The sequence below is a fragment of the Rhincodon typus genome, chromosome 11 (assembly GCF_021869965.1).
Source record: "Rhincodon typus isolate 14 chromosome 11, sRhiTyp1.1, whole genome shotgun sequence".
Lineage (NCBI taxonomy): Eukaryota > Metazoa > Chordata > Chondrichthyes > Orectolobiformes > Rhincodontidae > Rhincodon > Rhincodon typus.
The window spans coordinates 63,479,681-63,506,500 of record NC_063342.1 but is presented as its reverse complement, the minus strand read 5'-3'; the positions used below and the strand labels follow the sequence as shown (position 1 = coordinate 63,506,500).

At 40.6% G+C, this 26,820-nt stretch overlaps 1 protein-coding gene across 11 annotated transcripts in view; it reads right to left on the bottom strand.

The window, feature by feature from the left end:
- Window positions 1-26,820, bottom strand: part of reps2 (RALBP1 associated Eps domain containing 2) — a 362,214-nt gene that overhangs the window by 31,367 nt on the left and 304,027 nt on the right. For 9 of the 11 annotated variants that reach the window (XR_007263185.1, XR_007263186.1, XR_007263187.1 and 6 more), the window contains 6 exons: window positions 24,440-24,527; window positions 20,753-20,839; window positions 14,228-14,273; window positions 12,465-12,601; window positions 3,665-3,726; window positions 2,395-2,499 (listed from right to left, as the gene is read on the bottom strand). Coding sequence is in view for 8 of the 11 variants with exons in the window: in XM_048602680.1 (XP_048458637.1) it covers window positions 2,395-2,499; window positions 3,665-3,726; window positions 12,465-12,601; window positions 14,228-14,273; window positions 20,753-20,839; window positions 24,440-24,527 (525 nt within the window). In the remaining 3 variants the exon portion in view is untranslated. The remainder of the gene's footprint in view (window positions 1-2,394; window positions 2,500-3,664; window positions 3,727-12,464; window positions 12,602-14,227; window positions 14,274-20,752; window positions 20,840-24,439; window positions 24,528-26,820) is intronic. The other 2 variants (XM_048602681.1, XM_048602679.1) reach the window with 1 other exon arrangement.

Below are 26,820 nucleotides of genomic sequence, written 5' to 3'. Positions count from 1 at the left end.
GACCTGAAACGTCCACTTTCCTGCTCCTCTGATGCTGCCTGGCCTGCTGTGTTCATTCAGCTCTACACCTTGTTATCTCAGATTCTCCAGCATCGGCAGTTCCTACTATCTCTAATATGTATAGGGTAGTCAAGGTTCCTCTCCAGTCATTTCTATTGGCATGGAATCATAGTGGGTACAAGGTTCATACCTGCTAAAATGTACCTTACAGTGGTAGCTTGAAACGTGTTGGTTTACTCCTGCTGTGGGTCAAGTGGAGCGAGAGGGGGAGGGGAGGGGGTAAAGTGAGATAGCGACAAAGAATTAGGTTTAACTGATGCCGTAACACCCAGAATCGTTAGCTAAGGCCTTCTACTCTTAGACCCTTATATTGAAGAGTTGGGCAAAGTATATAAAAAAAAGCTACTGTTTGTGGATTGTACAACAGAGGGCAAGGATGGCCTGATAGTTTAAATCAATAACCAACTCATCAGGAAGGTACTTGGTTCAGTGTAGAGTTAGTTCTGATTAGCTGACCATTGACCTGGACAAGACTGTGGAGACTATAACTAGAATTGGGACCCCAGATTAGTGAGGTAAGACTGATCACAGGTACCGAACTGTGGAAATCAGAGGAGGGGAGGATCAGGGCTGTCTCTGATGAAACTTTCCTCAGTCACCATGGTCCGTAGCACCCACCATCTAACCTCACACGTAAGGAACTGGCCTTCAGTGGGGAGCCCAAAGGCTCCCTGTCCCAAGGGTGAGGCCCTACAGAAGACGCAACGGGACCAGAAAAAGAACGTTAATGAGCTGACCAGAACTGCACAGGACCATGTCTAAAATGATCCTTCTTTAAAATGAGATCAGAAATGGCATTCACATCAAACATGAACTCTTATTGCATGTAAAATTTGGCCGATTTACTGAAGTCAAATTTAACCAGAAGTCAGGTCTGATCTGGAAAAAAAAACTGAATAAATGTAAATTATATCTAATTTTTTGTTCAGTATTGTCAACCACACAGAGTTTTCATTATGTTATGTGATGACAGCCTGGAAGTTAGGGAGTACGTTGTGTGTCACAGCTTAATTTGCACATTTAAAGATGACCCATTGGTTTTCATAACTCATTGCAGAATCTTAAACTGTCTCTCAGTAACTCTGAATATGATGCTCAAAGTTTACCTGCCTCTTACAATGGCATTCTCCCAAAGTAGTGAATCAGAGTCCTGGGGAAGCAGAGTCCCAGGGAGCTAAGCAGTGAACAGAGGAGTCTCTAATGGGTTTGGAGATACAGTAAACCTTAAACTGCTGTCACATACATCTAATGAGCTGGGCTCAGAGTGCCACTGGTAGAAAGCTCTCAAGGAAGCCAAGGCCACAGGAAGGGAAAAGTTTTGAAGAGGAAATATAAAATGACCAAATCCGTTGATTTCTAATGTCAGTGTTATAATAGAACTCACAAATCTGTTGTAAATTCAGTTTGAATGAGGATACTTTCATTCAAATCTTGTACAATTGAGAAGATGTTAGTAACTTCTAAAGCACCATTTAGACACTGCTGGAGTGGTTAACCCTGAATATATTAGATCAGTGTGCAAAATGAGTAATTTAAGTCAGCGTGAAGGTAGTAAAAGTTGCCACGCCATTACAGTCAGTAGTCATAGATTGGCTCTAGACTGTCATTAGGGCTACTGATCTTCCACCTTAAGAGGAAAGTTTCATTTCTATAGAAACGCTCACATCCTCAGGGTGCTCCAAAGAGCTTCACAGCCACTTCTGAATTACAGACACTGATGGTATGAAGGAAAGATGAATATTTTTAAAGGTGAAGCTTCTTCTTCGGCAAATGGATGGGAATGTAGCATGAACAGATTAGCCCATGATTTTATTGAATAGTGAAATAGACTTGAAGGGCTGAATGGCCTACTGCTGTTTTCTATATTCATATACAAAACATTTTATCAAATTCACATGAAACAGCCTCATTGGCAGCAGTGGAAGAAATGACCACAGTTTGACTTAGTGAAGTTAACTCAGCCATAACCTTTGGCTAGAACACTGGGAGGAGTACCTGCTCTTCTTTCTAACGTATACAGTGGATCTTCAACAGCCAGTAACACACCGAATGGGCCCTTGATTTAATGTTTCACCTAAAAAGTCAGAATCTCTGACGGTACAGAAAGATCACCATACTGCATAGAAGTAACAGTCTACTCACTAGGCTCAAGTCTCCAGCTTAAGGTCTGCTGGTTCAGAGATGATAATGCTAAACAAAACAAACACTCCAGTTTTTCCTCAGCCTACTTTCTGGCCTATCCTGCAGTTATATATCATCCTGCCCTGCCACATAGTAACATGGATATAAATTAATCTGTTTATGAACAGAAATGATTCATTGGATTGTTCTTACCTGCTCACTAAACTTGCTGAAATCTGCAAAATTTGGCTGTTGAACTTTCTCCAGCTGTTCAGCAGAAACATTACAGGTCTCAGCTTTGTTAGGAAAGGGAGCAATCTGCAAAAGATGACAGGAAAATGTTCCAACGCCAACTAACAGTCTTCCAGGATTACAGATTTTATTTCTGCAAATTTTCTCTGTCTTCCTTCTGTGAAAGGCATCAAGTCCTCGCTAAAGTCAGTAATATTAGCACTGGATTGTGAAAGCTCATTTATACTTACAAACTCAATTAATCCTAGCAGGTAATTAAATACAATTCTGTCAGACAACTTCTGACAGCCCATTCTACAGCAGATATGGAAATGGATATGGAAAAACCCAGGAAAATGGTAGGTGTGAGAGTCAAAGGAAAAGTTATTCTGAATTTTAAATGGTTCTGTGCCTAATTCCCTATGCACTTATTCTGGCTCAAAACTATGCAAACGATCACAGAGTGAACTGACATGTATAACAATGCTTTCACCTCCGCATTGCTACAAAAATAAATACGGAGAGAGTTTGTATGCTTCCTCTGAGCCTAGCCTCTTGATCTCTTTGACGGCTTACAGCTAAGAGGGTGACAGTTAATCTGCTCCGAGCCTGATGACCGGAGACGTGCAGGAACAATCCCAGGACATCCATCCTGATGTGCTCTACCTAATATGAGGATTTTGACAGGTCTGAATTCACCAACTCCCCAAAGCAGCAGGTCAGGCAAAGTCAAGGGTTAGCAGCATGTGGTGATGCTCCAAGGCCTCTCAGGATCACTGCACTACAGAGGCAGCAACATAAGGAATGAATCCAAACACAGTAGTGTCAGTTTTACTCTTCAAGCCCTATACCATGCTCTCCTTTCCTAGGATGCTTCTTTCTCTCCACCTATCACAGGATGTTTGTTTAAAGACAAGATGTAAACTATGAAATAGTGCCAGGGCACATTTGCAGCTCTCTTAATCAGCTTGTCTTTCCTTGGCTAAACTGTGACATCTGCTTTAGTATCCTGAGACATACACTGCAAACATCACATGGCCTGCACTGGTCTCCCTCTGGGGCTGCTGAACAAATACGTCCCCTTCCTTTCCTATCAGATGTAGCAAGAACTCACTTTGCAATTCTAATTCTACCACAATATTTTCACTTTAATTATTCTGGATTACTCTTCGCAAAAATGTACACTGTCATCTAAATGAGAAGACTTGACACATCGAGTACTCTGGTCGTTGCACTGCACGCTGCATCTTACCTTAGCTGTCGGAGGTCGTGGTGGAACAGCAGGAGGTGGCTGTGACAAACCAGACTTCACCACTTGTGTAAAATTAAAAAAGAAAGAATTCATAAATATTAAATAGCAAATCAATGAATTGTGCAATAAATTTCTAATATTCAGAGTACAAAGGGGCAATCTGATACTTTCATTAACTTATGGTTAAGCATCAGTGGCAATCATCTCATTGACAATAATGCACTCACCACTAGCAGCATTATTAATGCACTTTCAAATATGAGAATTTACAACAACTTGTATTTACATGGCATCTATAATTGAATTAACATCATAAGAGCCAGTCAAAAATTGACACCAAAACAAGAAGTAAGCGAAGATATTAAAGCAAGGTGATCAAAAACTTAGTTGAGGTAATGAGTTTATAGCAGATCGTGAAAGGAAAGAGATTTGGAGAGGAACAGAGGTAGCTGTGGTTTGGCAGGAATTTGTAAGTTCGAGTCCTAGTTGGCTGGTCCCAACATGTCTAAGCATAGGGGGATGGATATCAGGATCACAGAAGAGGTCAGAGTTGGAGAAAAGTAGCATTCTCGGAGGATGCTATCGAGTTAAGGAATTTAATGTGCGTCTTGGGGATAAGACATTTTATGTACTTCATCCATTTTATTTGCAACAGTGACTGGTAAATGCAACTTGGCTTTTAAAAATAAAACAATATTCTCTCAAGCAATTGTGATCATTTTGTAGTGGCTAGATTGTTAATGTCAGAACTATCAATTTACTGAGACATGGGTGAGGTGAAGTAACAAGAATATTTACTGCATCATATGTCAGTGATAATAACTACTAAATGTGAAAGCACTATATAAGGGGCAAGTGATTTCAAAATAAAGCATATGGTAACAATTGTAGCGAGATTATAACTTCAGATTCCTCATAGAATCCCTGCAGTGCAGAAACAGGCCCTTCGGCCCAACCAGTCCACAGTGAACCTCAAAGCATCCCACCCAGACCCACCCCGCTATAACCCACCTAATCTACACTACAGGCAATTTAGCATGGCCAATCCACCTAGCCTGCACATCTTTGGACTGTGGGAGGAAACAGGAGCACCTGGAGGAAACCCACGCAGACATGGGGAGAATATGCAAACTCCCGAGGGTGGAAACAAACCCAGATCCCTGGCACTGTGAGGCAGCAGTGCTAACCACTGAGCCAGCATGCCTACTTTTTTAAAAACACAGAAGAATGCCAGGTGTATGGTTTTAGAAAAAAAAACGCATGCATCAGCATCAAGGGATAAATGACAATGACACATCAACAGGACTAAAAACATGGCTGAGGATATTGGATATGATAGTTTCATGAAAAAAATTATCCAGGCAATAGAAATCAAAAGATTCAGATTTGATTCCTGGTCTGTATTGAGTTAACATGGCAGGTAGTAACTGGGTTTATGCCAAGGGTCAGCAACCTCATTCACCTGAAGAGCCTTTTTAAAAACATTTTCCCAAATTGCGAGCAGCAAAAAAAATTAACATTCAGCTTGTCAAAACCAACCTCTTAGCAAATTGTCAAGTACCTCTGGTGGATGCTTAACTGCATATATGATCAATAAAATACATGTATTGAATTTTTACATCAAGAGAAAAAAGTTAAACAGACCTAACTCTGAATTTTGTTTTTTTAATGTTTCTTTTCATAAAAATTGTCAGTAAAGCCATCTTCAAAACAAACTTTAAGATATGAAGAATCAAGACAACTTTTTGGCTATTGATTCTTGTGGTATTATGTTTTTCAAAATAATGTAGCTTTTCATTGACATTAGAAACAATAATGGTCATAACTATAAAACCTGTTCTTCAAATCCCCAAGGGCATAATTTATAAACATGCCATAGCACACTGTTGCCATAACCACTCGAATAGGCTTAGTTGGAGCATGATTGTTTTCACAAAAAATCATCATTTGAAGCCATAAAATGCAGCATAATAATTATCCTTTTATCCCTGCAATAAAAAAAACACAGGTTTATGTTTCTTGACTTAATTTTCTGAAGAACTCTTGTTTCATGTGAATGTGATCCTACTTGAAAAGGTTGGCATCGGCAAATAACATGTCAAATCATATGGTTGTACGGCTACAGATTGTTGACCCCTGGTCTAGCAGAAGAAGAGAGCAAGGATCTCTGTTCCTGGTTGTTTTCCAGGATCTACATGGATGGCACAAGTTTTTACCAATTAGGTGGTCATATCCACTCTTATAGCCAGGCTTACAATTGACTGGCCACTTGGACTCTTGTGGCACAGTGGTAGCATCCCTACCTCTGAACAAAAGAGGCCTGGAGTCAAATCCCACCTGCTCCAGAGTTGTGTAATAAACATCTTTGATTAGGACATACACTGACTGGGCCTGAGAGTGGTAGTAGCAGATTGCTACTCATAGAATCGAGCAGTAAGAACATAAGAGCCAGGAGCAGGAGTAGGCCATTTGGTCCTTCAAGCCTGCCCTGCCATTCAATAAGATCATGGCTGATCTTTTTGTGGCCTCAGTTCCACTTATCTGCCCGCACACAATAACCCTTCATTCCTTTACCATTCAAAAAATTATCTTAGCTTTAAAAACACAGTCAGTCAATGAGGAAGCCTCAGCTACTTCACTGGGCAGGGAATTCTAAAGATTCACAACCCTTTGGGTGAAGAGGTTCCTCCTTAACTCAGTCCTAAATTTACTTCCCATAATTGTGAGGCTATGCCCTCTTGTTCTAGTTTCACCCGCCAGAGGAAACAACCTCCCTGCTTCTATCTTATTATCCCCTTCATAATTTTATATGCTTCTATGATCCCCCTTCATTCTTCTAAATTCCAATGAATATAATCCCAGACTACTCAGTCTCTCCTCATAAGTCAACCATCTCAACTCTGCAATTAACCTAGTGAATCTCCTCTGCAACCTCTCCAGGGCCAGTACATTCTTTCTCAAATAAGGAGACCAAAACTGCATGCAGTACTCCAGGTGTGGCCTCGCCAACACCCCATACAGCTGTAACACAACCTCCCTGCTTTTAAACTCAATCCTTCTAGCAATGAAGAACAAAATTCCATTTGCCTTCTTCATTACCTGTTGCACCTGCAAACCAACATTCTGCAATTCATGCACAAGGACTCTCAGCTCCCTCTGCACAGCAGCATGCTGCAATTTTTTACCATTCAAATAATAGTCCCTTTTACTGTTATTCCTACCAAAATGGATAACTTCACATTTATCAACAGTGGGCAAAGGTCTGGCAGATGGAGTACACTCACTTAAATAGTCTATATCCCTCTGTAAACTTTTACAGTCTTCTGCACACTTTGCTCTACTATTCATTCGTGTCATCCACAGACTTTGACACACTACACATGGTCCTCAACTCCAATTCATCCATGTAAATTGTAAACAATTGCAGTCCCAACACTGATCCCTGAGGCACACCACTAGTCACTGTTCACCAACCAGGAAAACACTCATTTATCCCCACTCTTTGCTTCCTGTTAGGTGACCAATCCTCTGTCAATACTAATACATTGCCTGTATTGCTGTGTATCTTTATGTTATGCAGCAGCCTTTTGCGCGGCACTTTGGTGAATGCCTTTTGGAAATCCGGATACATTACATCTACTGGGTCTCCATTGTCCACTGTGCTCGTAATGTCTTCATAGAATTCCAAAAAGTTAGTTCAGCATGACCTTTTATGAACCCTTGCTGCGTGTGCCCACCTAGATTTCTATCTAGGTGTTTTGCTATTTCCTCCTTGATGATAGATTCAAGCATTTTCCGCACTACAGAAGTTAAGCTAATTGGCCTATAATTCCCCATCTTTTGTCTACCTTAGTCTTTAAACAGCGGCGTCACATTTGCCATTTTCCAATCTGCTGGAACTGCCCCAGCATCCAGCAAATCTTGGAAAATTACCACAAGTGCATTTGCTATTACTCCCACCATCTTTTAGTACCCTGGGATGCATTCCATCAGGGCCAGGGGACTTGTCTACCTTGAGCTCCTTTAGCTTGCCCAACATTACCTCTTTCATGATAATAACCGCGTCTAGGTCCTCACCTACCTTAGTCTCCTTGTCATCAATTACTGGCATGCTATTCATGTCCTCCACTGTAAAAACCGACACAAAATACCTGTTCAATGCCTCTGCTTTTTCCTCATTTCCCATTATTAAATTTACCTTCTCATCCTCTAAAGGACCAATGTTTGCCTTAGCCACTCTTTCGTTTTATATATTTGTAGAATCTTTTGCTATCTGTCTTTATATTCGGAGTTAGATTACAAGAGTAAACTATCTTACTTTTCTTTATAGCTTTTTTTGTGGCTTTCTGTTGATGTTTAAAGTTTTCCCAATCTTCCAGTTTCCCACTGGTCTTTACCACTTTGTATGCCTTATCTTTCAATTTGATAGCCTTCCTTATTTCCTTAGACACCCATGGTTATTACCCCTTTTCCTATAGTCCTTCCTTTTTACTGATATATACTTTTGCTGAGCACTTTGAAAAATTGCTTTGAAAGTCCTCCACTGTTCCTCAAGTGTCCCACCATACAGTCTTTGCTCCCAGTCTACTTTAGCCAACTCCTCCCTCATCCTATTGTCGTCTCCTTTGTTTAAGCACAGGACCCTGGTATTGGATTTTACCTTTTCACCTAACAAGGCATTGTATCCGAGCAAGGTATAGTACTTTCAGAAAGAAAAAAGATCTAGAGAGAAGAAGAAAATTTCTTCTTCCAAGAAATTCAAAAAAACAGTTCGGCCCACTTTGGTTCAAATGCTATGACCACGGCCATAGGAGTGCACTATTGGCCTAGTCCCAATACCGCACAGGTCAAAACATGAAGTGAAAATGTGTTTCCTAGTTACCAAGTTATCCAATTCAATACCTTATCAGTGTCAGCTTTGAAATAAAAAGGATCATCAACCAGGTTTCATAAGAACTTAAGAACTAGAAGCAGGAGTAGGCAATTCAGCCCCTCGAGTCTGCTCCTCCATTTAATACGAATAAGGCTGATCTCATCTTGGCTTCAACTCCATTTACTGACGATTCTCCTAACCAGGCATTATTCCTTAATATTATTCATTAATAAACACACACATAGCAACTTATTATAAAGTAAATCTTATTCAACGATGATACAAAATTGGCTAGCACAGAGTCTGTAATAAAGAAGTACAAATATTCATTCCTCTAAATAAGCCAGGACACACAGTTAAAGATTAATAAATTATTTTCTCTGTTTCCTCGGCAGAGATTGGCTTCTAAAGGACAGCCACTTTCACCAATGGGTTTTTGTCCTTGAAGAGGAACAAGATCAGGTTTGGATATTATTTTGCCAACTTGCTGGACCAGAAGGCCTTCTTAAATAGGTCATCAAACACATGCTGTTGTCTCTGAAGTCTTGGCAGACACAGCTTGTTCAGGAAATGTGATATAAAATAATATCTCTCAGTCAGTATTCCAGAAGAACAAACACGTTTCATCCTGAACTCACAACAAAAAGATTTTTTTTTGTCAGAAACAGGAATGAATGATCAGCTGAGTCATCTTTTCTCTCCAACTTAAGGCTTAAACTCCAAGCAAAATGCAGTGCAAAACAATGAAGTGCCTTTATAACGCAAAGAAACTTTTCAGATTTAAATATCTGACAGGTGAGACTGATACATGAGATATCTAATTAATGAGGCAAATCTGATTTTCAGAATATTTAAATTCCTCCCAAGGGACTATAAGGTAATCTGGATCAAGTTGAATCTGAGGCACTGAGTCTTGTAGAACATTAAATCTAATTGTCCGGCTATATCAGCATGCCTCTGTTCCACATCAGCCAGTGATTTGGTCTCTTGGCAGCCCACTGAAGCTACTGGTCACAAATTTAGTTCAGCATGCAATAAACAAAAGAAGAAACCCTATTTATTTCTCTTTGCCTGAAAAGTTCTTTCACACTAAAGCCCTCTTACACAAGTTTCAACACTTCTCAACTAAGCTCCTGAATGGAGTATACAGAAGCACACTTGAGTAAAACAGTGATCCTGAGTAGGTTTGTTTCAGGCAGAGTGGCCTCAATTATAAGCAGACAGCCTGTATTCTACTTGTGAAATAAGGGTTTTGCACAAATTCTCCCAACACCCTCGCTAAAGGAGTTACATTTTCAGACAGCAGCAACTTACTTGAAGATTTTGCAGCCCTGTGCAAGAGAGAAGTGGAAAATAACATGGAGTTTCAAGAAAAGGTGACAGTCTCAAATACATTGTTTCCTTGAACAGCTCTGCAGTGAAATGACTACATAAAAGATTCTAACAGTTAGAACATCTTCTACAATGTAATTCCAATGCAGGTGTGACATTAGTTGCAAAAGCGAGAGCTATTTCAACCTCGGGAGCAGGTCAGGTTTTCATTTGCAATTACGTGCTTCTCAGCTTGTTACATATGCTTGGGCAAGTAGGATGCCAAATCTTATGGGACAGACAGGAACTTCTCATTCCTGCCTGGATCTTCCAGGGTCAAACATCCAAATGGCATATTTAAAGAGCAATGTAGAACACTGCATGTTCTGCAAGCCATGAGCATTATCCAATGTGTGTTGCAGCTCCCAGGCTGTACGTAGAGGTCAAACTGAAAGAGACCCTCACAGAGCAGTGACACCTCCCTCGGGATTCTGCTGAAGACCATCTAGGAGAGAAGGAAATGTTCTCTTTGCTAGGATGGCAACAGGAGGCCATCTTGATTGAAAGTTAGCCTGGACTGAATACACTGTGGAGGTTAGTGCCCCTGGGCAGCACAAGAGAACCTAATCCCAAAGTCACAAGAGACTAAATAATCTACTACGTTCCACCAGGGTATGTGCCATAGCAGATTCAATAAGCAGGCAAACTCATAGGGGATTTAAACAATGTCAGCTTGTGACTGCAGAGGTCTGGTAAAGAAAGCTAGGCTCTCAGAGCTTTCAGATTTTGGCTTTTTAATTTTCTTGCTTTTTCTCCCATTTCTCGCACATGCGATATTATGGTTATAATGGACATGTACAAACTAATAGTATCACTGATAGCAACTTAGAATGTTACTATGCTTACATAATCAAACTGCAATGGGCAATCCCTAATGTACCTGGTAGGCCCTGGCCAAAGGGTTTACTACAAATTGCACGCATTAGATAAACCTCACCTTATGACTGGATATTTTTTAAAATTCATCTCTTTCTTTCCTTTTCTTCAAGCTCTTGCACACCATGCATCCTATCCTAATTGCCCTCACACAGGGATAATCACGTCATCTCTGCTCCCCTCACTCTCGTCCATGGCTCAATCAGGAACTCATTATGCTGGTGGCATCACAACGTTTCTTGCAACTTGTATCAGGAGATCTAAAGAATAAAAGCTTTTTATCTTTAAATTCTCCGAATGCACACCGAATGTATTGAGCCACTGTTGAAACACACTTCAAGGCCACATTGGTATTCTTTGGTGCCTTGTTTCAATGCAAAACCTCGTTGTAAATGTCAATAAACCTGACCATGCCAGTATCATCAACAATCCCGATCTATTTTTTATCTAACATCCAGATACATGAACTTCCAGAAATATGCTAACGAATGCCAATTGAGAATGAGAATTCAGTCCAATCCTTCCTCTCTAAACCAGTGCTTTTAAGTGCTTTTGTCATTTCCTATTTGAGATCAGCATGCCAGCTGGGACCAAGAACTTCGGCTTTGGGGTAATCCATTTCAGCCCAATGTTTTTAAATCAAAGATTGTGAAAGATTGATTTGCACAACAAATAACTTGTGCTTGGAACTCCTCGATCCCTTGCACTAGTTTAGGCAATTTTTGGAAATATTAGTGCGACCCAGCAGAATTCAGACTAAAGTGGCAATAAAACCGACATGATCTAGCTCATCTACCTAGCGAAGACTGACCCTACTAACCTAAACACCTGTTGAGCTATAGGTATGTCTTTTATGGACATTATGCCATAAGGAGACAAATATAACTGGATGATACACAACAGGAGACAGACTTTTTTGTAAAGCTTTGAAGATTTCAAATGATGGTCAAGATGTGACCATATGTTCTGAGGAAGGGTCACCGGACCCGAAACGTTAACTTTGTTTTTTCCTTCACAGATGCTGCCAGACCTGCTGAGCCTCTCCAGCAATTTTGTTTTTGGTCAAGATGTGATATTTTTATAAAAACTGAAAGAACTGCGGATGCTATAAATCAGGAACAAAAACAGAAGTTACTGGAAAAGCTCAGCAGGTCTGGCAACATCTGTGAAGAAAAAAAAAATCAGAGTTAACATTTTGGTTCCAGTGACCCTTCCTCAGAACAAATATGTCCGATTCAGCTTTGCATACTGAAATGCAATTGTTGCTTCATGGCAGACCAGATCCTTTGTGTACAAGAACAAAGAAAGTATTGCGCTTCAATCAAAAACTGTCACAACATCACAATGTCTCTAAATGCTTTTCAGCTAATGAATTACTTGTCAAGTGTAGTCATTGTTGTAGTATGTGGAATGTGTGTGATATGTTTATGTTGGGCATTAAAGCAGAATTCTGGGTACAAACCACTAAATTCTAATATGCAAGATGATGTGTTATAACATGCAGCGTAAAAGGTTAAAGGTGCATTTGGGTAAAATTATACGAAAAATGTAGTGAAATCTCCTTTCTTGTGATATAAATAATTAGGAGCTATTCTTTTTGCTTCATAGATGTGGACTAAAAGCAACAGGGAGCTTCCGCAACATAGTTCACTCATCACATACAATGGAAGGATGACTTACATTGGTTACCTTGCTGGAAAAGTTTATTAAGGTCCAGGGAAGAGGCTCTGGAGTGAGTCTTTGGAAGTCTTGGTGGGGGAGTCGGAGGCACTTCTGCTTTCTTAATAGCATCTTCAGCAGAGGTACTAGAGTATGACCTGTTGGAGAGAAAGGCGTGTATTTAAATTGTGCCAGCATTGTAAGAGATTTGTACATCGAGTGACCAAATTACAATTCAACTGGCAAGAAAAACAGTTGCGTTGAACATTTAGAGTCATAGAGATGTACAGCACGGAAAAAGATTCTTTGATCCAACTCTTCCATTTTGACCAGAGAATCTAAAATTAATCCAGTCCCATTTGCCAGCATTTGGCCCATATTTCTCTGAATCCTTCCTATTCATATAGCCATCCAGAAACTTTTTAAATGTTGTGATTGTACCAGCCTCCATCACCTCCTCTGGTAGCTCATACATGCACCACCCTCTGTGTGAAAATGTTGTCGCTTTTCGATCTTTTCCCACTCACCTTAAATCTATGCCCTTTAGTTTTGGACTTCTCTACCCGAGGGAAAAAGGGTTTGACTATTCATCCTTTCCATGCCCCTCATGATTTTAAGGTCAACCCTCAGCCTCCAACGTTCCACGGAAAATGGCCCCAGCCTATTAGGCTTCTCCCTATAGCTCAAACCCTTCAATCTGGCAATATTTTTGTAAATCTTTTCCGAATTTTATCTGACTGCTGTTTGTTGAATCTCACCCTATACAAACTGGCTGCTGTGTTCCACATATTACAACAATGACTACACTTGACAAGTAGTTCATTAGCTGAAAAGCGTTTTGAGACATTGTGATGTTGTGACAGTTTTGATTGTGTACAAGAATAAAGAAAGTATTGTGCTTCAAAGAATCTGATCTGTCATGAAACAATTGTTGTATTTCAATATACAAAGCTGAATTGGACAAATTTGTCAGTCAGTCAGTTATGATCGATTTCCAAAGTGGAACTCCATTAGATTATGCAGCTATGGTGTACAATCCATAACATTTTATAGAGTAGAAGGTTCTCTTGGGCCACTATATAACAGGCAAAACTGTACTTGCTGTTTGTTACACACTGGTAATATGTGATATTTAGATCCATTGACATTAACAGAACGGAATGTAAAATGACGCATTTACTAGGAGCCCAAAGTGATCCCATTTATTTTGCACTACAGCCAAGACATTTTTTTTTATCCTTTAAGAGTTAAAATCAGATAAAATATACAGTAAAAGCAGATGTCTAAACTACCAGAGATAGTAGGAACAGCCGATGCTGGAGAATCGGAGATAACAAGGTGTAGAGCTGGATGAACACAGCAAGCCAAGCAGCATTGGAGGAGCAGGAAAGCCTTGTTGTCTAAACTGCCATCAGTCTCGGCTAGGTTTCAGAGAAGAGCCCAAAAGGAAATCAATGAGAATTGATATTGGTGCAGCCAGAAGCTACCCATTGTGTATGGCATTTGTCTGAGAAGCAAGTCTCATTCCAAGCACTACTTTACACAGCTAGCTTTTCAACTAATTTGCAGAGCTCACTTAACTAGTTTATTACATTTTTTTCAGCATCCACTGGGAGCCAGCCATGGTTGATTAATGTGCTGGAGATAGCAGTAAATCAGATAGATGATAATCTAAATGCATGGGAGTATTTCAATACATCATACAGCACATTGTGCATATAAAATGCACAATTATTTTAATAAACATTAGATATTTAAGCAGCTATTTAGGGCATGTAAATTACCTGGGTCTTGTTTTCCTTTTCTGGCTGCAATCCAATTCCTTACAACCTTCAAAAACAGAATGTCACACATTAAAGCAGAAGCCTCTTGAATAGAAGTAATTTATGAAAAAAAAATCACATTTTTAAATAATTATAATAAAGGTTTGGAATCCTGCACTTTATAAAGATATGCACATTCAGGAAGAAAGATCCAGATTTTTCCCTTTGGGCACTGCTATTCTTTTAACCATTGATTATCCAGTTGCAAGCTGTTATTTCTGCTAGCAAGGTTTTATAACACCAGTCTGTTAGTAAAGTTGGATTAATAATGAAAGAAATGGAAAAGCAAAATGATTCCCGAGCTCTGATTCCTATGATTATCAGTCTTCATTCTGGAAATGTAAAGAGTCCTCATTTTCAAACTTGTAACTAGTGTATAAGACACTGCCATTACAATGGATAGATTGGGAGCTCTTGTGATGCAATGTCTATGTCCCTACTTCTGGGTCAGAAAATACTTCTCATTCTTTGGAGAATACACACTCCGTTTCCTCCATCTCTCCTCATAAAACAATCCCACCTTCCCAGAGATTAGTCTGGTAAAATCTGCTGCAACCCCTCTATTGCAAATATACCCTTCTTTAGAGAAGGGGATCAAAAGTGAACACAGCACTCCAGGTCTGATCCCATCAAGGCTGTACAAAATTGCAACAAGACATCTTTACTCCTGTACTGAAAATCTCCTTGTGATAAATACCATTTGCCTTCCGAATTGCTGGCTGTACTTGTATGCTAGGTTTTAGTCACTCATGAGCAAACACACCCTGGTCTTTGGACTCCAATACTTCCCAACCATCTCTCACCATTTAAAACCTACCCTCTCCTATGTTTTTTTCCTACCAAAGTGAATAAATTCACACTTAATCATATTATATCTGTCTGCTGTGTTCTTACCCACTCACATAACCTCTTAAAGTCCTCCTGATGTCATATTCTGTCCTCCTCACAACTCAAATGCCTTCTTGGTTATATGTCATTAGAAGATCTGGAAAATATTACATTTGGTCCCCACATTGAAATAATTTATAAAGATTGCGAACAGTTGTGGCCCTTACACTGATCCTTGTGGTACCACAGATGTACAGGCTGCCATACTGAGAAGGACCCGTTTATTCCAACTCTGTTAACCAAATCTCAATCCACACAGTATAATATCAACCATCATTAAATGGCAGAGCAGACTTGATGGGTTTGTATAGCCTAATTCTGTTCCTTTGTCTTATGGTCTCATAATACCCACAAACCCATATGTTCTAATTTTATTCACTAACTTGTGTGGGATCTGATCAAAAGTCTCTAAAATTCTAAATGCATCACACCCACTGGTTCTCCTTTATGTATTCTACGTAACATCCTCAAAAAACTTCACCAGGTTTGCCAAACATGATTTTTCTTCCATAAATCCATGTTGCTTCTCCTCAATCATACGGCTAGGCGGAATTCTTTTTTGGTTGACTCCAAGTTATGTAAAGTCTTTTGGAGGGATTTGCACTGCGAGGTCTAGCAAATTTTCCTTGACGTCACTTACGAAACTTGCCTCATTAACTACCCACCCCTACTGTGTCTGTCACATTAGGTTCTGGTTCCATCTTACCGCATGTCCCAGGAGAACTCTCCACACATGCAGATATCTCAGAATTCACCAGCGTCTGTTACATCCACTCCATCTTTAAAAGCTAGATTGGCATGGTCAGTCCATATCTGCCTTGCACAGTTCCTCACATCTGCCTCAGACATGGCAGACAGGCGTAAATCTGGCATCCTGCTGTGCAGGCAGGGACCTGGAGGTCCTGTTGGACACAGTGTTGGACAGGCAGGACTTCCTCTTCCCCCAGAAACAACAATTGAGGCTACGATACCAGGACATTGCTTCCTGGCGGAATGCACAATGATGTTGAAAGAAGGTCAATGATCTAATCCACTCAGCCAGTGTAAGTGCCACCAGCTTCTCTTCAGTATCTCAACCACTCGCTCTGCTACTGTACCCACCTCCCACCAAAGCACATGCTCTACCATTCTCACGAAGGTGAGGAGATGTAACAAAGGATCAAAGAGACAATACAGAGGTCATGCAAGGTCAGTTGTGTGGGAGGCGGAGATGGGAGAGCAAGTGAGGGAAGATGCTGCAGCCAATAGTGACACAGTGGTAGAGATAGAGTGGGGGAAGAGAAGGGTGTAGCACTTGCCCCAGCAGAGCGATGAAGATAATTCATCTTTTTATGGCATTGCTGTCCCCACACCATAGAGACAGCACTGACCTGACTCAGACCTAGCTGGCAGGATCTGGTGACATGGTCTCCTCTGGTGATCTTTGAGTAAAGAACATCTTTCTTCTCAACCACCCTGTCCACCAGGACAGCCAGGTTCCTGTCAGTGAATCACAGTGCCTTCATCCCCTTCTCCAACATCTTCTGGAGATGTCCTTCACCACTTAGCAGGTATCTGCCCAAAGACTGGCACGCCTTGCACCCACATCAGCTTTAAAACATTGCAGTGCATCTTGACCAGTGCATCTGGATTGTGCCCTCTTGAATGCCTCAATTGAACTTGCCTTCACCATATTTCCAGGCAATGCATTCCAGATCCTAACTATTCACTAAGAGACAATGTTTTCTTTTCCACACATCAACCTTGTCTTACATAAATTACTTTAAATCTACACCCTTGAATTCTTGTTCCTTTTACAAGCAGGAACACTTTCTCCCTTTGAAGTCTTTAATGGTACTGGCCCTACTCCCCCCCATTCAGAACGGTGGTCATGTTCTAAAAATAAAGGGCTACCTTTAAGATGTAGAGGAGGAGAAATTATTTCTGGAAGGTCAGGAGGCTTTGGAACTCTCTTCCTCAGGGAACAATAGAGGTAGGGTTAATTAATAATTTTAAGATAAAGGTAGGTAGACATTTGACTAACAGGGAATCAGGGAGGAGGTAGGAAAGGGGAGTTAACGTCATGATCTTACTGAATGGCTTGAAGGGGTCAAATAGCCTACTCCTGCTCCTAATTTATATGCTCGTTCAGCCACCAGATGTGCGTTAGACCTGCTCAGAGGTCCTTGGCCTCTCTGCCAAGAGACATTCTGACCAGTTTGGTGAAAACAATAAGGACTATCAGTTAACGTCAGTGATGAGATCCTGGAAATGTGGACCATTTTCTGTATTTTAAGAGCCTCATCATTGGAAGTAGATAATAGACACAAAATTCACCATTGCCTCCAGTGTACCAGTTCAGTGTTGGGCAGACTGAGATCTCCTGAAAGCATTTATAAAGGGATCAAACATCCCCACTGACTCATGGGTGTCCCTGTCTATTTTGGTTGGTCACAATCCAATGTTAACTTGGAAACTACAAACCACTCATCAACCTAACCCTTCAAGCACTGACCGAGAAACCCTAACTCAGGCTTTGATATGGATTCTTAAAGGGACCTTTAATTTATTTCAAGTAGTCTCGCTTAAGGTCACAATTTTAAAGAGCATCTAAGACCTTAAGTGAGGAATTAACAAATAATGGCATTCATTTCTATTAGGACAACCAGAATTCGAAGGAATACCTTAACCGAGCTCTAAAATTTATATACGTTTAATATAACTCTATGTTTGCACTCAATACTTGTCTTTATGAAACCCAGGATCCCACAGACACTACTAACCAATATATATCCAAGTCACGATGCTCTGTGACAGAAGAGAATTTGACACGGTGCGAAAACAACTTGGAGTTACAGTAAAACCGCCTGCAGATATCACCTTGGCATAGATGTCTGAACCAGTAAACAAAGTGGTGATTAGTGGACTCATTTGACTTGGATCATTTCCAGTTTCTTGATTGTTGAAACTGAGGGTATTCCATCACACTTCAGATCTTTGCCTTGTAGGTACTGAAGAGGTTTTTGAGTGATGGGAGGTGACTTGCCCACTGTGGAGTACCCCGCCTCTGACCTCTTCCAATAACCTCAGCATTTACGTGGCTGGACCAACTCAGTGTTCAACTTCAGATACGGACTCCAGATTGCTACAATATGCCACCATTGCTTACATGTCTCACACATGAAAAGCAAATTCCTCATATAATCTTTAGCATGGGGGAATTTGGGAGCATTCCTGATGGCTGAGTTTGTTAATGGAAGTGAGTTGCCAAGCCACAAGGACTAAAGAATTGTCCTGGTTTTCTTACGTAGTCTATGTTGTTAGTTGCCAATATGCCAGGATTAGGAAGGAGAAAAAAAAAAGTATACCTCCTGCTGCTTACTAACGTACCACCTCGAATAAAAATGTGGATGTTGGGAGGATGACGGAATTGGGATTGGTGTCCTGACCGTTAACTCAGCTGGTTAGAGATACAGTGATACCAACAGTATGGCTTCAATTCCCACACTAGCTCAGGCTACACAAAGGACTCTCCTTCTCAACTTCTCCCCTCGCCTGAGGCATGGTGACCCTCAGGTTAAACCAGCACCAGTTGTCTCTCTCCAATGTGACAGCAGGCCTGTAAGCCCAGGAGGACTATGGCAACTTTACCTTTACCTTTGTGGTTGAATGATGACATTTTCTTCGCAAAAGAAGGGAGCAAATTAGTCAGAAGGGGAGTGAGGAAAAAAAACGAAGCATTTTTGGGCAACAGTTAAAATGCATGTGTGTAAATTCACAAAACATCTCATTTGGAACCTTATTGGTGACATGACTTCAATAATTTGGGGTGGCACAGTGACTCAGTGGTTAACACTGCTGCCTCACAGTGCTAGGGACCTGGGTTCAATTCCATTGTCAGTCAACTGTCTATGTGCAATTTGCACACATTCTCCCCGTGTCTGCTTGGGATTCCTCTGATTTCTTCTCATAGGCCAAAGACATGCATGTTAGGTGGATTGGCCATGTTAAATTGCCCATATTGTCCAGGAATGTGTAGATTAGATGGGCTAGGCTTGGGAAACTCAAGGCTACAAGGATGGAGTAAGTCTGGTTGGAATGCTTTTTTGGAGGGTCAGTGTGGACTCAATGGGCCGAATGGCCTGCTTCCACACTGTAGGGATTCTACAAATTCATTTTAATATGCAGTCAAAAATTCAGCTGGTCTCTCTGGCAACTTGAAATATTCAGTGATTATAGTCAAATAGTTTTATCTGCTAGTAGATGCTGGACACTCACGTGTTCTTCCCTTCCCAACAGTGGCTGATTTATACTGAGTACAGTTCTAAAGCCATCAGTTATTCTCGAATGCCTTACCCATGAGCACAGAAAGTGAATTGTGACAATCTTATTCAAACATAATGGCTTTACACTCAAACCTGAATTACTGTCTTGCTACACATACCTTTGATCAGGGACACAGTGAATATGGATCAAAAGGAAGAGTTGCTGTGTGATATTTTGTCTCTCGCTAACCCAATGCACCAAAACCTATCACAGCACCAGCAGTACTATTCCAGCCAAGACTGTAATATAGGGAAGGTATAAAAGCCGCTGGTTTGTGCAGTTCAGCAATATAACGATTTAAGCAATGAGTCGTGTGGGAAGCCCATGCATATACTTTTACTCCATCTTGCATCACCTCATATTAAAGTTAGCCAATCTGCTAATTAGAGCTGGTCTTTGTTCAAATGTCTTACACTCTTACCAGGTGTGACAAACAAATGTGAAAATTAAGTTGCTATTGCCTTCTGGGTGGCTCAGTGGTTAGCACTGCTGCCTCACAGCTTAAGGGACCCAGTTTGATTCCAGCCTCTGGTGTCTCTCTGTGTGGAGTTTGAACGTTCTCCCAGTGTTTGCGTGGGTTTCTCCAGATGCTCCGGTTTCCTCCCACAATCCAAATGATGTGCAAGTTAGGTGGATTAGCCATGCTAAATTATCCATAGTGCTCAGGGATGTGTAGATTAGGTGTATCAGCCATGGGAAATACAGGGTTAGGGGTTAGGGGTTAGGGGTTAGGGGTTGTGTTGGATCTGGGTGGGATGTTCCTCAGAGGGTCAGAGTAGATTCGTTGGGCCGAATGGCCGGTTTCCACACTGTCAGAATTCTAATCCACGATTTCCTTTATTCCGTCATAATAGAAAAGTGGCTAATAAGGACTACATTCATAGCAGAGTTTTCCAGCTCATTTTGTTGGAAGAAATCAGTTGGCTTTTCTGAAAACATGTCAAAAGGGAGAAGCCAACTCATTCAGTGCAAGTACAGACATGTGGATTAATTTTTTTTCAAATATATATGTTAGATTTTGAGCTCAAAAAATTTATTTAGACCATGAGACAGTGGAAACAACTAGACAGCTGACTGACCTTTTGGCCAGTAAAGTGGTACGTCTGACCATTGGCAGGCACATTGTTAATTATTTCAGATCACCTATCACAATTTTGATGCTTACATACGGAGAAATTCTATGATAGATGACCAAGGATGTGAGGAAATTGCATACATTTGTGCAATGGACCAACTGTTGTACCATCACTAATGTTACTTCATTAATAATTCACCTCTAAGTTATTCATTTACCTGCTTTAAATAAGGAAAATGCATCTTCACTCGTCTGGTATTCACCTGACATTTGTTTGAATCTAGCATTTGTGCTCCAATTTAAATCTGCAAAACAATTGCAAAAATTTGCATAAATTTTTCATAAGTTTGTTTCTCCTATTCTGTCCACATCATGATTTATTAACACTCGCGTACTGCTTACTTAGTGAGCAACATATGGGCTGATAATGTTTTATATAGTTTGACAGAAACTATGATTCAAGCAGACTGTATTACCTTTGGCTACTTCTTAGTTTAATTTTGCTGAGGATGAGATGCCTCCTAGTGTTACACAGAAAAAAAAGAAACAACTATGGCAAATGATTTCTTATCGTAATTTTGTCTAGTGTCACCCAGTATAAAAGATGTTCACCAGCACGTTCTTTGGCCAGTCTAGTCTCTCTGACGAAGAAAAACAGGATCGAGACTTTAACACAATTGAGTACAAAATCTTATTTTACTGGATATATTATAATGATAATGAAGTTTGAAATTTCACTGAATGCACCACATTGTAATAAATCAATTGACTACATGCAGGCTGTTTTCCTATGAGAGAGCCATAGAATAAAGCATTAAACATCTGCAATCCTTCAAAATCTTGATGTGAAAATTGCTGTGCACTTCGATAATTAAAAAAAATTGCGCAAATATTTGCTAATTTTTCTCCCTCCAATCTTAATGGCACTAGGACTAGGAGGCTCTCAGTTTGGTATTCGAGCTCTGCAGTTGGGGGACTTCGATTGGGGCACCTATCAGGGAAATAAAATCAGTCAAAACGCCCTCAACTGTGATACTGAGTTAGGTCAAGCTCGCACACAGAGCAAGACAGCATTTAAGTAACATTTGTGGAACATTTACCTCAGTGGGGAGAAAATACAGCAAATTCAGCTAGTGAACTGAGCCATTTGGATGGGTTTTATGAGGCATTATGGTCCCTGATCACCTGGGGGGATAAAAAGTCAACGGCATGCCCACCCTCCAGAGTGTCACTGTCCTTTGACCATTTGGAAGCAGCTTTTATTGAAGTTTCACCAGAAAGCATGTCTGGAGGAGGTCCTGTCTTAGACAACTGCTGGTGACTCTGATGGCTGTCAGCTCTAAAATCCCAGCAGTGCATGGGAGGAAGGGTGTATAGGGAAAACGAGGACCTCTAGGATGCCAATGATGAATATTGGAGATCCAACGGAAGGAACAACCCCCTTTCCTGCTCAGGAAGTGAAAGTTGCCAGGCTTCCAATTTGGCGTGGTCATCTTCCTGCCACAGATAAAGGTAGTGGCAGGGTCATCGCAAAGTCCTTAGTGGCTGTTAATTGGTTATATAAGAGGCCCCAATAGGCCCCAGGAGGGTGGGCCATCCAGCACCTCTCCTATGCGCTGGAAACCATAAGAGAGGCCAGAGGTAGTAGGAAGACAGTGGGCGGACTACATGCTGCATTCTGCAAGCCATGCCAACCTTCCAAACCACTGGAAGGGAGAGATACAGAAAATCAAGCTCTGATGTGCCAATTTAGAAAGCTTTCAGATTCAGTCCCTGGTAAGTGTGGAGTTATTTAATCTCAGCCAAGCTTGTAAAATTGTTTTACTAGTAATTTGAAACAAATTTTAAAAAAAGATACGAAAACAAGTGTTTATGTATATCTCCTCATTCCAGTCCTAACGAATTGACTGCAGAAAGTCATACAGCACGGAAACAGACCCTTTGGTCCAACTAGTCCATGCTGAACATAATCACAAACTAAACTAGTCCCACCTGCCTGCTCCTGGCCCTTATCTCTCCAAACGTCTTTTAAACGTTGTAATTGTACCCGCATCCACCACCTAATCAGCAAATTCATTTCACGCTCGAACCACCCTCTAAAAAAAAAACTGCTTCATGTCTTTTTTTAAATCTCTCTCTTCTATCCTTAAAAATGTATCCCCTAGTCTTGAAATTCCCCATCTTAGGGAAAAGGCAATTACCAATTATATCTATACATCTCATTATTTTACAAAACTTCTATCAGGTCACCTCTACACCTCCTGCGTTCCAGTGAAAAAAGTCCCAGCCTATCCAACCTTTCCTTATAACTCAAACGTTCCATACCCAGCAACATCCTGGTACATCTCTTCTGAACCCTCTCCAGCTTAATAATATCCTTCTTATAACTGGGCAACCAGAACTGGAACAGTATTCCAGAAGAGACCTCACCAATAGTTTGGAATTAGGGTTAATGTTAGATAACTATGCAAGATTGACAGTTTTCTCTTCAAAATATTTGTTTCAAGCACTTTTTTTCAACGGCAAGTGTAGCAGCAACTTCATTTCCTACTTAAAGAAAAAAAACGAAAGAACTGTGGATGCTGTAAATCAGGAACATAAACAAAGTTGCTGGAGAAGCTCAGCAGGTCTGGCAGCATCTGTGAAGGAAAAAACAGAGTTAACGTTTCGGGTCCAGTGCCCCTCTGTTTTTTCCTTCACAGATACTGCCAGACCTGCTGAGCTTCTTCAGCAACTTTAAGAACAAAAACAATTTCCTACTTACTCACTTATTTACTCTTTGTAAATAAGGTAAGAGGCCCAACATTTTAAAAAAGTTTCCATTTGAGCCATCATTATCTGTAATCTTAAAACTCAAAAAGTCAACCCCCTCATTATCCGAAAAACAACTGTTAAAACGCAACTACACCAAGTGAAAATCAAGCCAAATTAGTTTTGGAACCATTATTTCAAAATCAATATGACTAATTCCACGATGATTAAATTTTGTATTGAAATGTTGATATCTGAAAGAATGGTCTCAATGTTGTGGTGAGAAACTCCCACTGAGTTTGACAAATTTCTCAACTGCCATTCGTTTTCATATCTATTTGTTCAGAGTCACAGAAATTATGAATACTTTGACATAATTTCTGTGATGAGAAATGTCTGTTCATCTCGCAAAGTTCTTTATCTGATTTGTGATTAAAAGTTATAACTTTCTGTTCAGTCTGTCCTGATCTGTAAATAATGTGGCCAACTATTATATTCCACTGTCAGATTCTATCGTAAATGGCACATTTATTTTTGTTCTGATGTTATCTACCCAAGTTGAAAAAATACTGTGGGGAGGAGAAATAGACATTGATGCACTACCTTAATAAAGTCTGTGTTTTTGGGGATATGGGAGAGAGTCTTGACTATTCTTTTAAAAAATGTAGCCCAATATATCTCATTCAACTTTGTAAATTAATTTTGGGAGATCACTTTAGTCCATAGCTCTGTCAATTGGGAGCCTGGGTCAAGACCGCACATGTACCCAAACTGTGGCACTTCTGAAAGTTCAAACCAACCACACTGCAAATACAATGAAAACACCAGGAAGTTAGACCAATGCAGAATCTCAACCTCTGACTTCTCACTCTGCTATTTCTGTTATATCCACTAATTGATATGCCAGCAAGCTGCCATTTGGAACCCCGAATGGCATAAAAAACTCTTTACCTCTTTGATCACAGAGTGCATCTACATTGTCTATTCTAGCAATTGTCTATTCTTACCACGCATACTGCTTACACCCCACCCCACCCCAAGAATAAAGTTAAGTCAGTGTGAACTATTCAAAATGAGGCAGTCCATCTCTACAGTGGACAGAACCCCAAACAAAATCAGATGGTATACAGGGAGGCAATTTCTAATGTTTCTACCTGATTTCTCATTGTGGAAGTGAAGTTCTGGCTGCTGGAAGGTACTTGCAGATAACTTAGTGGGCACTGATTCAGCTACGATATTCTCCTGTTCAAAAAAAAAGTAAATCCAGTCAGAAACAGTACTGTTTTGATAACATTTTATACGTAAAAATTCTCATATTGCCAGAAATATGCCTTGTAAATTTGAACCAGAATTAGTAACGGTTTCCTAGAATAATGGAGATATTTTCCCAGGTAACCACTCCAGGCACTTTGTGGTATTTACCACCTCTACCAGTATGTGGTGCTGGGTAAGATTTGTTGCCACCAATCCTCCTCGGTTTTGGGCCTGTCTGGTGATTAGTGGCAGAGAGTACACCACTGTAGAATAAATACTGAAGGGGCACGGTTCTTAGATCAGGCAGCAGCTTACTGCATAACACTTAGCACAACTATATTTGGTCAGACATAATGAGTATGACCTTAGGGAGTTGGTACAGATATATTTGCATTTTGTACCTGTTACTTCTTTTCTCATCTTGCTGTCAATTGGTGTGTCTACTAGGGAAGCTGTTCACGAAACAGTAAGAAGTGTATTTTTGCCTCATCTTTCTCCTCAATGGTAGAATAGTACTCTGGGAGACACTGCAAGTTCGGTTTCTCTCTCCCTTACTGTCTTCTTTGTACCCTTGCTCCAACAATCAAGTTAACACATGGGGAATTTGTCTGAGTCTGGCGCAGTGGCTAGCACTGCTGCCTCACAGTACCAGGGACCTGGGTTCAATCCCACCTTTGGGCAACTGTATGTGTAGAGACATATTTTCCCTGTGTCTGTGTGGGTTTCCTCTGGGTGCTCCAGTTTCCTCCTGCAGTCCAAAGATGTGCAAGCTAGGTGCATTGGCCATGCCAAATTGCCTGTAGTGTTCAGGGATGTGTAGATTAGGTAGGCTATAGGGGGATAGATCTGGGTGGGATGCCCTGAAGGTCAGTGTGGACTTGTTGGGCCAAAGGCCCTGTTTCCACACTGTAGGGATTCTACAATCTAAGATCTTCCACATTCATACAATAATCTGACATTGCATTGCTTCAGGATGCAATTCAGATGATTGTGCCAAATCCAACAGAGGTCTCTGTATTCATCACTCACTGAATCCAGTCTCCTTCAAATCATTACATTTGTAAAGAAAACTTTATCTTTCCAAGTTGCTTACAAACATGAGAAGGCCCAAATTACAAACACGGTATAAAATTAATTCCTCCGCTCAAGATTGTGACACTTCCTTGTTGGAGTGCCATTTCACAGCCCATCTTCAGCGCAGACTCCAGAGACTTCCAGTGGAATATGCAACCACTCGGGCGCTGGAGAAAAGTCCAATTATCCACACACACACACACACACAGGCCTGCAGCAAATGTTGTTATATAATGAAAAAGAACTCCAACCAGGCCAAATTCGAGAGAGAAAGGCCAATTGTAGGACACTGGTCTTTGGCTCCAAATGAAATCAGTTAATATAACAGCTATAAGGCATCAAATCTTGAGGTTACGGGCTTGTATATTTCACCGGGCTACTGGGGAGTTCTCTGCATCCACACTTAAGCTCGCGGTTCAGTTCTTAGTTCAGCCAGGACAAGTTTACTGTCAAAACAATTCACAGCCTTTGAGCTGGAGGGAGCTGTTTTCATAGTTCCCCACTGTTTCAGACAGGGCACAGCAAGAGAAAGAGTCAAGGTGCAAATAAAAAATATTGTTCCACTTTTCAGCTTTCCCTTGCAAGTACAAGCATGCTGCAGAGCAAAGCTTTTAGACAGAAACATTTAGCAGAGGTAAATGAAATGAAAACACTTGTCAAAGCAGCAGAGCATTGTGTTTGTACAATTATCACAAGTGTGATGGATTGTCATACTCTCTTGGAGGTTAAATGGGCTTAGATTTTAGATTAAACCTTTAGTAGGTAAACCAGAAAACAATGGAAGTTTTGTTTTCAAAAGCCAAACTTTAAACAAGAAAAAGCAGTAGCAAAGTTTTCCAAACCCAATGTATAAAACTATACATAGGTACATGCATATATTTATCTGTTACCAGAGTTCTCATCCATTTCAATCGTAGTTTAAGAAGAGGATTTGTAATTCTGGCTGACTAAAGACCAAAAAGAGAGGAAATAGTACTATTCAAATCAGGCATTGGAATGTCACTCAAAATACGTCAGCCTACCTACAATGAGACAACAAGGTGTACACATCAAACTGAAACCTCACTCTCCGAGTGACACCTCTGAAACTACATCCTTCAAAATATGTGAGGAAGGGTCACTGGACCCGATACATTGACTGATTTTTTCTTCCCAGATGATGCCAGAACTGCTGAGCTTTTCCATCAACTTCTGTTTTTGTTCCTCG